Source organism: Ischnura elegans, chromosome 9 (assembly GCF_921293095.1).
Source record: "Ischnura elegans chromosome 9, ioIscEleg1.1, whole genome shotgun sequence".
Classification (NCBI taxonomy): domain Eukaryota; kingdom Metazoa; phylum Arthropoda; class Insecta; order Odonata; family Coenagrionidae; genus Ischnura; species Ischnura elegans.
In genome coordinates, this window is record NC_060254.1 from 17939638 (window position 1) to 17956021 (window position 16384).

General features: G+C 40.6%; 1 protein-coding gene across 1 annotated transcript in view; it reads right to left on the reverse strand.

The window, feature by feature from the left end:
• Window positions 1-16384, reverse strand: part of LOC124165146 (glutamate decarboxylase) — a 74952-nt gene that overhangs the window by 27706 nt on the left and 30862 nt on the right. The window contains exon 2 of the mRNA XM_046542454.1: window positions 12453-12740. Coding sequence (XP_046398410.1) covers window positions 12453-12740 — 288 coding nt within the window. The remainder of the gene's footprint in view (window positions 1-12452; window positions 12741-16384) is intronic.

Consider the following 16384-nt stretch of genomic DNA (forward strand, 5'->3'; position numbering starts at 1 on the left):
CACCTGGCTTCCAGCTGGCGTCGTCAGGTGCTGAAAGAAATGCAGATCATTTCCTTATGCGGCATTTTTCAGGCACGCGCTCATTGTCCGGACGGTAATTCTAACTCGAGCCCCCGAGGCCAATACAGTCATTAAACGACCGCGGAAGTTTCCGTGCCAGTTTACGCAGTTTTTGCAAATGTACCATTGAACAAGATGATGTCCTCTTTTTTCCATTTTATTTTATAACATTGTATTATTATTATGTCTCATTATTATTATTGCTTATTTATTTAACAAAATACAGCGATACCTCCACTACAAAAACGCTCAGCAACCGCCCACCGAATCATATCCGCTCATCTAGTAGCCCAGCAATACGAATCCGCTCAGCTGGCAGTGTCCGGAGCATAAACGCTGACCTCCAAGCTTGGAGAATAAGAGATGAGCGTTTATGCTCCGAACACTGCCAGCTGAGCGGATTCATATTGTTGGGCTACTAGATGAGCGGATTTGATTCGGTGGGCGGTTGCTGAGCGTTTTTGCAGTGGAGGTATCAACAGCGCTTCAAAGTTGTAGAAATTCCGAAAAAACTGTCCTTATTTTCCGAAATTAACGCAATTCAAGGCAATGCTTCACCCTTCGAACCCATGCAATGTAGGGAAAATACACAGTTCTATCAATAATATTTTATTTTCATGATCTAATTATCGTTTTTTTACGGACACAAAAGAAATTGGCGGACCATGGTTAGCGTCGAAGGATTGTCTTCAAATAGGATTGCAAAAAATATATAAATGAATTTCATGGAGATATTTATTACAAAATTCCAGCAAAGCCTGTAAAGTGAGTGTGAATCCGAAAAAAATCAGATTTCCGGCACGTAGATTTTAATCGATCTAACGACCATGCCGCCACGTGGAGTTGGTCTGATATTAGAAAAGAGTGAGATATTATTACTATTGGTCGTATTCGTTAGAATGACACAGGGCGGTGATGTGAATTTTCTGCTTTATATGGCTGTCCAGCTGACATATATATATGTAACACAGCAACTGGTTAACTGAGTAGGTAATTAGTGAGTCAACGTGTGGGTATTGGCTGCTACCGTCAAATGTTGTCATGCAGTTTACATTCCCACAACAATCTCCCATTCTGAGCACTGCAGAAGAAAACGTGCAAAAACTAGGACTACACTCCGGGTACAAACTGTTACGTCCATTTTCAGGTAAGAGCCTCCTTATCTTTCCATTATAGTGTGTACACTTTTCTGATGTAGAAATCAAAAAAACATTATTGTATCCAGGGAACCTCAGCCGATGAATTCAAAACAATCTTTTGTGCATTGCGGAGGACTTCGTAAAAGTTATCACCGTGGCTAATCCCGGTATACTTATATAAATCTTTTTCTGTTATTCTGATGTCTTCATATGTGTTCAAAAAGCAAAATTGACTAATGCATTTATTTATGAACAACCTATCTGCATATTGATTGAAACAAATCCATGTTCACGACAACATTCTCAGTCATGCAGTGCGTGTCATGAGCCAATAATGTCTCGCAGCGAATGGCCAATATGCGAGTGTCTTTTCCTCAGCATACAAATGTGAAAAAAGTGCAAGTATATCAAGGATTGATTTTGATACAAAACAAACATAAAATATAGTTGCTGGCCTCAGCAGTACACTCGCATTCAAAACCCAAATAATTGCAACTGAATTCCAATCCTAACTAATGCTTATACAAGGGCAAGCCACATGCGAAGTCAGCTTTTACAGTTTGATACATATTCTTGCCACTTTGGGCACAATTTAATCGTTTTTTTTTTAATTCCCGCGGCGCGACGATGAGCACTGAGCGATCCATTTTCTCAGGATAAGCGACCACGAGGAAAAGCATTGACAGGTTATTTATTTGACATTTTATATTATCTCGAGGATAATTATAGGAAAGGAGGCCTAATTAAACCTATTTCCTTTAGGAATTCGGCCGTCAGCATTGCGAGTGGTGACTTTCTTAAATCCATTTAAATCAATGCTTTGAGTGAGATCCCATCTGGTGGCCTACTGGAGAATCCTCTACATATTGTGGCACTCGTTCTCTATCGCTACGAGTTGTTGATGAAGGATAGCTTGCCTTCTCAACAATGGACTGCACTCGCGTGGAGGGATGGTGCCGGGCGTGGGAAGGGTGGACGGGGAGAGTCGATATCTCGAGCTACAATCGATATGCCTCGAAGCGAAGCGGAATGCGCCGGAAATTAAAGTGGCGGCATCTGTGCGTTGGGCCCCTGCATGTGTCGCATGTTGGAGGGGCGATGCGACAGATTGGACGGATGGAGCGGAAGGACTGAGAAACAGTGGATGACGGAGGAAATGACGAGGAAAATGGAAGAGAGGAGGAAGTGGGAGGACTCGGGGGAAGGCGGAATGTGATGATGCGCAACTGATTGCGATGGGAGAAGAAGAGAGAAAAAGCGTGGTGGAAAAGGCAGCGCGGTAAAATGGTAAACTTTCAGAAAGGTGAAGAGATAGGTGCCCCATTTTACCTATGGGAAGGTGTTGTAAGAAGAGGCAAAGCTAAGAAAAAGAAGGTTTGAAACAGTAGGAGAAGAGGTTTAGAGTGTATGAAAGAAATTTTGGGATGAATTGTAGGAATTTTCGTGGGAGATTGGACATCAGAGGATGAGATGAGGATGAGGTACGCACCCCCCCACCCCCCCCGAAGTATAGAAGCACAGTTACTTTGCATCACAAGAGAAAATCAAGTATTGAAATATCATGAATTTACAAAAGATTTCTTTGAAAAATGAAGTTTTTTCAATTATGGAAAGTGTTAAAACTAGTTTTAAACCCTATGCTTAGTACCCTGTTTTTCAAAATTTTCCTCCCTGGTCTTAAACGCCCCCTCCCCCCCCGAACAAAATTCCTGGCTACGCCACTGTGATGGTCTGGGTGGAAACCGGAGGATACGAGAAAAAGGCAAAGATACGAGAAAAACAACTTACGAAAATGGTACATATTCTTGTGTTTTTCTCTGACACAAAGTCCTGTTTATGTCCGAAAGATTATGAAATAGAATGTGATGAATGGAACTGATAATTGAAGTGATGCTGGATTTGCTGAATTTTCTTAAAATGTTGACGTAACTGGGATGCAGAAAAGAAAAAATATGAGAAAATAAATGCTCTCTCATTCATTGAACGAAATGATTTTTTTCACGCCATCTTTTGAAACAAAAAATAAGTATTGCCTTGGACACTTAAACTTAAACATAGGGCCATAAATCATTGTGGCTGTCTTTTAATTGAAAAGAACATTAAATTGATTAAGGATTTTACGCTACGATTTCCCGAAAATTTTGATTAACATGAAATTATTATACCTACTCATTGTCAACGAAACTTAAACTGATTTGAGATGAACTGAACTGAAATGTAAGCATCGGAGGACCGTTAACATATCGGGGTACTTTTAAGAGATTCATAAACATTATGAAAACATTAAAATTGCATTTAATAACTATAAAAATCAAAAATCGTTTCAAACTTTCCTTCAATCCTAGGCACCTAAAGATCTTAGAGGCAATGACTTTACTGTCTCGGAGTCTTCCGTGGCGTTCAGAATTCGTGGATCTCTCCATTTTCCGGGTTTTCGCCGCGTTTCGTTGTCAGGTTGAAACGCGGCGAAAACCCGGAAAATGGAGAGATCCACGAAAGCAATAACTATAGTTTATTCAATTCCATGTTAATATCGTAATAAGTGGCCAAGACTCTATGAACGACATGACATCTAAATTTGACGTTGCTTAAAAGATGATTTTTTTGTATGTAGGACCAAAGTTCAACTTAGTTAATTTGTTACCCCAGTCATGAAATACTTCTAAGTCTGTGAAATGTTTTTAAAAAAAATCCGCATTTTTGGATTCTCACCAAAGAGAGCGCAAAGCAAATTTTTTGCAAATAATTGATGTAAATGAGATATAAATAAACAGTTAGTAAGTAGCTTAAGGGATGCAAGTAATTTTTTCTTCACAGAATTAGGTACAGAAATTAGGCAAAGAAAACCAACAAGATCGACTAGATATTTAGTAGTTCATTTGATTTTTAACTCGATGTCAACACAGAACAGAGACTCACCCTTATCTCTCGGTTGTCAAATTTTTATATATTTTTTTAACCAATTTCTGTGCCTAACTCTGTTTGGAAAAAATATCACTTGTACCCCTTGGCTTCTCACCCCCTCATATGTAGTTAACAAAGTAATTGTTAGGAACATTATAAATATATTGTTCATAGAGGCAACGGCGAAGCATGTGCGAGGTGACGTCACTGTTCCCCACACCACCGCAGCCACGCGCCCAGCCCAGATTTCGCTCCAAAATCAATTATAAGCGCGCGTCGCTGGGTGGTTGGCACACGCCGCCGCCGGGGGCGCGCGCAACAATGCACAAGGGCCACGGCCTAATGCGTCGGAAGATTGCCCTCCGGAGTAATGCAGGCGGGAAGGGAGCAGATGATAGCCACCCTCCCCTCTCAAAAACACCCTGGGAAGAAAATGCCCCAATCAATTGATCGCAACCCACCCAACCGAGTTTATCCTGGCTCTTGCGTCGCGTCCCCACAGCCTCAGCTGGCCGAAGTCGAGGAATTGCAATGCAGAGTTACAAATGTGATAGCTGCACTTGAAGCGACCGCTAATATTGTCTGGAGAGAAATATATAAAAGGAAATAAACAAAAGAGATCACATACACTGGGGAAAACTTTGAAATCTCCAAATTAAGGCTAATCATGGAAAAAATTAGCGTCATAAATATAGAAAGAATGAAGGTATTTCAATAAATATGCTGATAACACATCTTTCCTCGTTAACATTGGATTTTGTGGAACAGTACAGAATTTAAACCAAAGTGTGATGATTAAATCGTCTGAATTAATCACGGATCGTGAGATCTGGGATTTCGCCATTCAATTGTTTCTAATCGATGCCCAAGGAGAAAAAACTTGCTCGGCTGTCATGGGCCCTGTTCTCGAGGTTTTCATTTATGTTTTGTCATCGATGGCATGGCAACGAAAACAAAGGCATGAAGACGAAGCGTTTTCATTGGCACGAATCATTTTTCCTTCGAGAACTTCTTGCGTACTCGTCTTAAATTGTGCAAATAATTCATTATCATTTCTTGCACCTCGTTTGCCTGGGCACAGCCGTTCTGTATTCAAAATTCACTTACTCTTGATTACTTTGTTGTATTCCATTATAAGTTTTCCTGGATATCGCACAATTACTTATAGCACTTCTTTTTTACAGAGCGCGACCCAGGATTCAATGAATTATCACCATCTTCAGGCGCAAATTATGATTTGTTTATCTTATTATTGTTTCCTAGATACTTGATAACTAGGTAACTAATAACTAATCTAATAAATAATAATAGTAATTAAAGTAACTAGGTAACAATAATTAGATAAACAAATCATAATTTGCGCCTGAAGATAATGATAATTCATTGAAACCCGGGTCGCGCTCTGTAAAAAAGAAGTGGTATAAGTAATTGTGTGATATCCAGGAAAACGTTCTGTATTCGTTTTGTCTACTCGCCTGTTCGCTGATTGGCCTATCAATGCCTCGCAGTGAGAAAAAAGCAAACATCGACTACTTCATTGCATTCTCTACTTCATGCATCATATTCTAAAGGCTCTTTCTACTTATTTTTTTAAATCACAATAACGACTTTGTACATTTTTGCAATGGTAAACCACCGAATACTCCACAATAAGTTTCCGTTTTGTTTTAAATTGAGCTTGAAATATTTAGGCTGCCCTTTTTCCGTTTTTTTCGATCTGTCGCCTTCTAGATCTGGGCTATCCGTGGAGAAAACTCATCGGCTTGGCTTCATGATGACCTTCGCTGATTAATAGGTGACGTCACGAGCTCATCCAGTGCGAATCAACGCTTCCCAGCTGCTCCTCAACCTCGTTCATGAGCCTCGCGCGGCTCGTCGTTGTTTACACTCATGTGAGCGAGTCCTTACCTCAATGAAAGGTCCTCCCTAAACAAGGTAATAAATTAGATCTATGATGACGTCACCAACTCAAGAATTGTGGGCAGAGCCAAATTTCAGGTTTTGTGTTCAGAACTCACAAGGGAATGGATGAACATAGATATGGATTGTAATTTCCCTCTTATTTGTCTTCATCTAGCGAATTTCCTTTATTAAATTTACTATTTCGGGTGTGAGGCCATTTCTAAGATTTATAAGAGGAGACTCTTCACGCAGCCAATGAGGTGTTTCTAAGGGAAAACATTGAATGGAAAATTTCTAAACGGATTCCGCCACAGCGATTGAGCGAGGGTCAATATTGATGAGGATGCGATTGACCCCTTTGACATCCAAAAGAAAGAAGAAAGACATGGCATACATACGAATATATACAGAATTATCATAAGGGAATGGTGCATGTTCAGTAATTCATATTTTGCTGAGGAAAGGATGACAGAGATTTTTCAGAGGCTGCCCGATCCCTGCTTGAGTCCCTTGAGGAGGGCACTTCGAGAGGGCAGCACTGCATCCGTCGAATAGGACGTTGAGCCGGGGTCCCCTTGGAGCCTTTCGTTAAGAGCAGGCTAATGTTGACACCGGTTTTCTCTCTTGTCGAACGACCAAGGGCGCACACATTGAATTTTATTAATTATTAAAAAAAAATAAATTCAGATTCGTTTCTAAGAGAATTGAGTGGAGAGCTGCGTCAAACCGATCTTAGAATAATTGACCAGTGATGACGATTAAAAGAACTGATTGAGATGAAAGATAAACTGTAAATAATTCTGTTTTCATTTAAACTATGTTCAAAAGCGCCCCATTCTGTAATGATAACCCTGTATATATGGTTTATATAGCGTCTAATGCAATGCAAGGTTACTAGGAGGCTAAGAGGAAGGCTGTATGAAGTCATCTTCAAGGATGGATTGAAGGATAGGGAATAGATGGATAGGCGTGCGGGTGACAGGGTGCTTCAAGTGGAGAGGGAGGGGTGAAGCCGAGCGGCAAAAGTACAACTTCCGACGCGATGCGTAATCCCGGATCAGCCAACCCCGCCCCCATTCCCAACCGTCCGCTTGTCTGTCTGTCGCCCGCAGCTGTTTCTTCCCCTCCAACCAACCATCTACCAACCCCTACTCTCACCAAGTATGTATGTATTTCTGCGTCTACTACATATGTACAAACAGGAAAGCATCACAGAAAAATACGGAGGAAATATTTGAAAGCTTCAACTTTATCATTTTCATCGAGTTTTTACCACTAGCGTTATGATGAGAATGTTATTGTTTCAATTACAATTCTCATAAATCTCTTTCATCTCGAGCGTTAAATTTAGTGGAATTTTATACGATTGGTAAATATGGAGAATAAATTGATCGCTCTGCGCTCGACGACGCGCTGTGGACATTGTTGAAAACTGACCAAAATGTACCCAAAATGGCGAGGTAAAAATCAAGCTTCTACGGGTAAAAATGGGGCCTCTACTAAATTATGTGTATACGCATCAGTCCCCGAGGGAAGAGTCACCACAGGGCAATCTACGCTTTAAAAGGTAGCTAGTATCGAAATGGCTGCAGTGTCATAATCAATTGTGCCACGAATACTCGAGTGCGCTTACTGTCCTCGTTAGAAGTAAAACGTATTTGACGAGGACTGAAGAACGTAATGTTTTGGTGATAACCTTTTACAGTAACTGATTTCCACTGTTTAATTTCGGTTTCGATACTCATTTGTTAACTCGCTTAATGTCACTTTCATGGAACTGACGTCATTGCGATATAGCATCGTCAGGGGTTCTTGTCTTAGGTGCGGCTCCATTGATGCCAAATCATTCAATGTAAAATGTTGACCAAACTCGTGGCAGAACAATTGAATAATTAATTAATACAATTGCGGTTTATTGTTCTTTGATTTAGTGAGAATAAACGCCTACTTTTTGTTAGGTTCCTAATTTACTTGAAATAACAAACCTTATTATGTATTCATAATTTAGTCTCGTAGAGCAGCTTAAATGAATAAATTTTCAATTACCGGGATCACGGTGTCTCGTTTCCATCAGGAAATATGGTAATTATATTCCCGAGTTCCGCAGTTCCTCATTTGAATCGTGAGATCAAGCAATTAGCAAAAGTTCAGCGATTAGCAGCTAGATTTGCTTTGGGAAATTTCAGAAGGAAGGCAAGCGTCACGGAAATGTTAAAAACGCTGGGATGGAATTCTTTAGAATCAAGGAGGAAGAAAGCACGCTTGAAGTGTGTATTTAAAACTTACAGTGGTGATCCTGCGTGGAGGGAGCTAACGAAGCGGTTAAAAGGACCAAGTTATCTAGGGAGGAGGGATCATAATTATAAGATTAAGGCCCCAAGGCAGCTGACAGATAGACTAAAATTTTCCTTCCGAAAAAATAGAGGATTGGAATGGCTTACCCGAAGAAATTTTTTCTGAGCCATTTCCAACTCACGCCTCTATATTTACCAAAAGGGTAGATAAAATTGAATTTTGAGGGCTTTGTAATTGTATATTTTTTAAATTTTGTGTTTCTTGTCTTTTTTCTTTGGTCTTAGTATATTATTGTGTAAAAATGGATTTGAGGGCAATGTAAATGTAGATATGTATTGTAATTTTGCTGATTTGGTGCTAGGTATACGGGGGCATGTATTGTGTAAAAATGGTTTTGTTGAGGGCTTTTTAAAAATTTTGTGGTACTAAGTATTTTGTTTTGCATTTTGGTTTATGTATATTATTGTGTAATAACTTTATGTTACCACCCGACTACATGGTCTACTTGTAACCAATTATTTAATAATAATAATAATAATAATAATAATGATAATTTCTTTGTTATTCTCCAACTCATGCCAGCTCTTTTGTTTGGTTGACAGAATAAGCCATTTGAAGGAAAAAAGTGTTCTGGTATCGTAAAAGGAAACTACTAACTGGAAGTACGTAGTGACTTCATTCAAAGAATCGTGTGAGGAGCCGACTTACCTATGGGAATACTTACTCCTTTGTGTTATACTAAACTACTTTATATGTGTAGTTCTTCGGCATTGACCACGTATCAATATTTTACGCCATTCAATTACAATTGATGATAATGCAGTGGACATCAGTCTTTGGAAGAACCGAGAAATCGACAGATTTATTAATGTTTACATCGAACTTAGCAATGCTTAAAACAATGAAAACATATGTTTTATTTTTTACTTGCAAATACTATGTCTAGCCTCGAATTACTCGAGCAGTTTATGAGGGTGGTTTGAAAAGTTCTCGGAACCACCAAGAGTTGTCAGCGCTAGTGCAACGAACTTTTCACGTGATATCCATAGGACTGACTGTTTGCTGTAAAAACATACCACATAAATGCTCGTGGAAAATAACTGTGGTGGTGACGTGGCTTTTTTTTATGTTCCCACATAGTGATTTGCGAAGATGGAAAAAATCGAAATTCGTGCAGTGATTAAGTACTTCGTAAAAATAGGTATGAAAGCAAAGGACATTCATGCCGACTTCCACAGTACAGTAGGGACTCTGCTCCTTTATAGCAAACTGTTGCTAAGAGGACAAATGAATTTGAATTTGTACGGGAGAGCTTAGATGATGGTCCGCGTAAAGGTCGGTCAAGAAGTGTCACTACTCCAGAATTCATTATAAAAGTGCACAAAATAGTGATGGAGGATCACCTATTGAAAGTGGATGAAATTGCTCTTGCTTGCTAGATGTCATATAAAAGGGTATATTATATTTTAACTGAAAAATTAGAAACGAAAAAAATTATCTGCTAGATGAGTGCCGCGACTCTTGACGCTGCGCTGGATCTAAAACGCATGAGAATGGACATATTGGAACAATAATTAACCCGTTTTAGGGAAAACGAACAAGTTTTTTTTGAACCGGTTTGTGACCAAAAATGAATCATGGGTCCATTACTATTCTCCAGAGACAAAAACACAGCCAAAGCTGTGGAAACATGACGATTATCCACCACCAAAGAAAGCAAAGACAATTCTTTCGACTGGAAAGGTCATGGCATCGGTGTTCTGGGATTTGAAGGGGATTCTTTATATAGATTGTCTCCCCACTAGGAAAACAGTTACTAGAGAATCCTATGCTAACCTCTTGGACTAATTGCTACAAAATATACACGAAAAAAGGCCAGGTTTACCAAGGAAGAAAGTCATCTTCCATCAATGCAATGCGCGCTTACACACATGTGTTGTCGCCATGGCAAAATAACGCGAACTATGGTATTAATTGTTGCCACTTCCGCTTTATTCACCTGATGTGCCTCCGTCAGACTTCCATCTCTTCCTAAAACTGAAATTTTTTCATGGTGGACTTGGTGGATAAAATGATTCACTTCAAATGAAGAACTGATAGCCGGAGTTGACAACTATTTTGCCGGCCTAGAGAAATTGCATTTTCTAGATGGGATCAAGGCACTAGAAATTCGTTGGACCAAATGTAGTAATCTTCAAAGAGACTATATTGAAAAATAAAATAAGTTTCAGTGATGTAAGAACATTTTTTCTATTCCATTCCGAGAACTTTTCAAACCACCCTCGTATTTCAAATTGAACTCTTTTATTACACGTTTCCCATTGTTTCCAGTGAAACTCCTAACGAGATAGATCACGACGTGAAGGATATGATTCTCCTCCGATATATTCGTCCATTGAAATGGCCAACAAGAGTATCATGGTGCGTGCAAAGGAAGAATGTGGTCGCCGCTTAAGGGTGTGGCCTTGGTTGCTGATGAGATCTTTTCAGTGCCGCAAATGGAATTATGATGGCGGCAGCGGCGCCACTGGGCAGGAGGCCACCACAATACGTGGCAATCAGCCAAGGACACAAGCCAACATTACGAAGGGATGGAAATTGAATTTCAATCTGTTCGGCATTTGTGTGGGAGTGATTGGATTATCCAACTTTATTCCCCAGCGATCTTTGACGTAATTCTATCTGCGTCCACCTCTTTCATTGGATACATTCAGTGGTTTGAAGTAGTTTTGGGATAAAATGAACGGATCCACTACTGCTTCTCTAAGAAATTGAGTTACTCTTACTGCTAATTTTGTCCTCGGTTAATATTTCTCATTATATCATTGATTAATAACTAATTAATGAATTGCTTGTGTGCATTGATTACTTTCTAGCCATCGGACCTCATGCCACCTGCACTTTGCGCATTAAAAATTGTGCGTTCCACGGAATTATCTGCGTTTAATAATTATTGAATAATAGTTTAATAATCCAACTAGAGAGCCCCACTTTATCTTCATACGTGTAGTGGTTCCGATATTGGAAAATAGTTAGTTTTTTTGACAAGTGGCCATCAAAAACATTTGCACACGCATAACCAGAATGCGGTTGATATGAGCCTTCTCAATTTTGTTTTCAAAGTACATCAAATTTTATTTAAGACTCAAGTTAAATAACCTGTTGACAACGAACCGTGTGGAAAATATGCGACTAAGAACTATATCCATAACTCTGCTATGGTAATTGTAGTGATGGCTGTGTGCAGAGGGCTACGATTAATAAAGCGCGTGCTTATGACGTATATACTCTATGTTTACGAAGAGAGCTGAGTGCTGTCTGAACTGAGGCCGATATGAAAAAAGGAAGAACTGAGTCGGCGCGTTGGATTTACCAAAGTGGACTTAACATATCGATATTCACTCTCCGTCCATCTCTTTGCCTCCTACCCGCGTGTTTATATTTCGCAGTACATCTCTGTATTAAGTGTAGTTAATCTAGTTATGGAATAAGAGACGATAAAAATAAATTATTTTATCATCATAGCCAGTTTGACGTCGTGCCTTGTAAAACTTAATTTTTATTTATTTGATTTAAATTTATTTATTTAATTTTATATGTTGATTTATTTGATTTATATGCTCATGTATGTTTTCCTTGATTGATGTTTTAGATTTCTTATTGTTTTTTTGTTAAGAGGTTGCTATGCTGTTGTTGATAAAAGAAGGGGATTGTTGAGTGAAAGTTTTAAGAGAGAAAACGTGAATAAATAGGGCAATGAAAAATTGTATAATTTCAAGGAGTTTTATATACATTAAGGAATCCCGACGTCACACCAGACACTGTTAATGGCAATTTTAAACCGATATCGGCTACTAATAGTGAATCGAAGGTAAAGGGAACTACGACAGCAATTATTTACCATTGAAAAGGAATTTGCTCGGTCAACACCTATCCTAATATTTGAACATGTTTAAGATTCTATAAATTCTATTCTTGAAATATCCTCCACACAGCATTCCAGCAGGGATCGGACAGTCTCTGAAAAATCTTTGCCACCGCCGGGATTTGAGCACGAGACCACAGGTAAGGAAGCCAACATTCTAGCATCACACCAACATGATCACACCTGAAAGGAAAGCCTTTTGAATGAGATTTGTTGCATGCGCTCACCTGTTTTGACGGAATGCTTGAGCGTGACCGCGCAATCGTCGACCAGCTGTTGTAGGTTGCGCGGTTCGTCGCGCAGCTCGAGGTCGAGCGCGGCCTGCATCTGCTCCGGGTGCAGGAATTCGAGTATCTTGCCGCGCCTTGGGTTCTTGCCGTGGGCCTCATCATCTTCGGCACCCACGCCGTCGCCTCGATCGAAAGTCTCCTTCAAGTACTCGAGCAGCAAGTCGACCACTTTGAGCAGGAAGGCCTTTGTCTGCTCGTAGCCACGCTCCTCCAGCGGCAAAATGTCTGCAAACAGGAAGAAATGATAGCTGAATAAAGAATATACAACCCGATGTACACAAATGGGAAGGGTGGAAAAACCTCTGACAGGTTAACAGGAAAACACATCGTTGAACGCGGTATAAAGAAAGCCAAAATGAGGAAATAATAATAAATAATTATGAGTTGAAGCCATGGTCCTGACTAATGCGAAATGGCAGGTCACGCCTCCAGTGTATTACGGTAATCGAAAAAGTGGTATCTGACGGAGAGAGTCTTAAAATAATTGAATAAATGAGGAAATCTGAGCAATTATCATTAAGTGCTACGAAAGAACAAATAGCGTTACACAGATTTTACACTATTTATTAGGCTTGGAGACGTTAGAGACTCGGAGGTTACGTGCTACGCTTAGATTTCTTGAGCAATTAAGAATTAATAATTGCTAGAGCGACAAGGAGAGCATCATGTTAGGGCCTCGCTATATTTCCAGGTCCGACGGTAACGATAAATTAAGAGAGATATTTTTCCGAATGGGTAGGTATAAAAATTGTTATTCCTTCAAATAATAAAGGACTTTAATAAATTAGAGGTAGGTCTCGGTAGTAAAATAAATTCAGAACCTAATTTTCCCCTGTAAAGGGCTGGCGTTCGAGCACCCCCCGCTGTACTCCTATTGATGTGGCTTATTGCGGGGTAATTTATGGGGCAACTGCGCGCCGCGGCGGCCCCACTCTGTCGGCCTCTGCATTAGAATGTACGAGAGGCATTCCGAAATTTCTGGAGGTATACTCTACATAGGTAGCTGACTATCCTCCCTTAGGGTCACTTCACGCTTCGTTGTCATGACACTTGACTGATAAACCTATCTGCATTGAAGTTTTGCCTTACATTACCAGATGGCACTCCACGTGTAGGTGTACGTGAACAACAGATACCATCTCCTACTGATCAATTCAACATTCAATCTGGTCGAATGGTCACCTTGTGTGTGCCTTACAAGTTAACAAATTTCCCTCAAAGTCATGGCTTACGATAAATATATGTGGTAGCCACGGAAGTGCATATATACTACATTATAGAATCCGTATTCGAGAAGCAAAACGACTCCCGAGCCAACTGCTGCATCTGACGTCATCCTAATGCAACTTTCTATAAGAGAAAGTAAGCTCTAAGTAAGGAGGTCCATTGGAAATGCAAAGAAATCCAATCCATTGACACGTAAAAATAGGCATTCTCACGTCACCAGTGACGTAGAATGCATTTTGCTCACCGGCGTCTGAACCCACATAAACATGTACTTTGCGGGATAAAATTTCCCTGAAAAAGTCCGTTTCACGACTATCGGAATGCGAGAAAGCTGTTTTCCTTTCTATTAGCATTCTATCCTTACGCCAAATTCTGGTGATGAAACTTTAAATACGTCTTATCATTATTTTTCCCATTTTTCATTTCGAAGACTGCCTCGAGTGAGAGTAATTCACCTTGTGTACTGGAATGGTGACACAGTAGATCATCATTATCGACTGGTTTTCTGTCCTCTGTTGGTCCAAAGCACCAAAGTTGTCTCCACCTCTTACTGTCCCTTGCCTCTTCCTTGGCTTCCTTGTACCTTATTTTTATCCTCACTCGGTCTGTCATCTTCTTCAAATTTCTTCCTCTTTTCTTTTCTTCTCCTCGATTGATCTGTTTAAAATCCCCTTCTCTTATAAAATATGCACAATACAATTTCCCTTTCTCTTTTGTACAGTTCTCAATAATGTTCCTCCCTCCCCAACTCCATGCAACACCTCCTCAGTCTTCACTTTATTCACCCACATCACTCTCTCCAGTCTCCTCCCCGTCCACATCTCAAAAGCGTTAATGCTATCCCTCTCTCTTCATCCCAAGGTCCTCGTTTCGCATCCACGCAACGCAACAATCCACAAATACCATTTCAAAAATCTCTACCTCAGCACTAGATTCATACTACTACACAATAACTTCCTCTTCTTATTAAAATCTTGACTTGATTCTCTTTCACTCCTGCAGTCTTCAGTCAGCACGATTACTAGATATCTAGACCTTCTTAGTTGCTCTATCCTTTCTCCACAGTATCCTATCCTTTTGCACAGTACATGATCCTCACTTAATGTCCTTGAAATGTTATATTTTTACAACGCACAAAAAGCACACATTTCTTTCTTCCCCCCCTGTTTCTTCTTCCTTCATGCCTAGCACCTTCCGTTGAAGTTGGTTATGGCCCAACTGTTCACTCGCATTCAGGAACCGGCGCGATTTGCACTCGGGGCAGGCACGGTATTCGGGGCAGGCAAGCTACGTATGCCCAATTCTCCGACTCGGATGATGGAATAGACGAGGACGATGGGACGTGTTTGAATTTCCCTCAGCCGAATTTGGCTCGCAAATACCGTGCCATCAGAGGGTAAACAGATTTTCTTGCAGGTCGATACTGGCGGCACATATTATTTCGAGGTACGGTTTTCCTCCATATTGTAGGTAAATGAGTATTTAAAGGACTCACATATGGTCAACGTATGGCTACGCAGAGCCCTCTCGCGACAAACGCCAGTGAGTCAGTCTTAAGGAGGCCTTTCGTTGAGTGCGTACGTGTGAATCGCACAGAACACTCTAGACGAGGAGATGCCCGGGACAGCTTCCCATAGTTGCGTTTTTTTGCGTGCTCGTGGTAAAAAACGAACGCGGAATGTTTTATTCGTGTCTGGCTCGTGCCCTCAGCGGCCACGCGACTGGGGAGGAGAAATGGGTGGGGGGGTTGAATAAAATCGGGGGGGGAGTTGAGGGGGTGTCAATATGAGCATCAGCAGGAGGGGGCCGATAAGCCAGGGGTCGGTCCCCCCATTCCTATTCGAGATAACAAACAGGAGAGAGGGGGACTAGTGGTAATAGATTGTGCGGCCTTATCTGCGGCCGGAGGATGCCTGCTCTCCTCTGCCCCCCCTTTCCCCGCCCCCGGAAATGATCCCATTGTTGCGGGAGGCGGAGGAGGAGATAGTGCTGCCGCCACGCGACGAGGGGCATCACCGAAATGCAGGTGACGGAGGAATCTGGGCGCAGGGTAGCCAACTGCCTTTCCACTGGTGAGTCTCAATCCTGCATGAGTGTATCGAAAGAGCACGAGATCCGCTTTGTGATTGGTCTATATTCAAATGCTACCTGGCTATAGCACGTGATTGAACGCATTTTTGCATATAATTACGCATTTGCCAAACCCTCACCCAATTGCATGAGTAAGATTTGTCGATGTTTTTATATTTTTTTGCATACGTAAAGCAAAAAGAAACCTTTTCAACTATATTTTAATTATTTATTTAACAGCAGTATCAATTAGTAAATGCATTTATTATTACACTGTTTCGTATGCGTGAAATTTACTTTTAGTTTATAAAATCAAGCGAGTGCTCCATTTTCTTCACTGTGTACTTAGACCTTCCTGTATCTTACGTGAGCATTTGACGTGAAAGCATCCTCCCACTACCAATTTTCAGCAAAAGTAAACCAACTTATTAACTACCCAAACAGTGCTTACGTATTGATCGAACCATTTGTTTTGAATTGCGATAGACAACAAACCGTCGAACAATTCATGTTGTATTCGAAGGTGAGCGACCAAGAAGCGAAGAATGGTCTAAGGCATTTGCTACATGCCT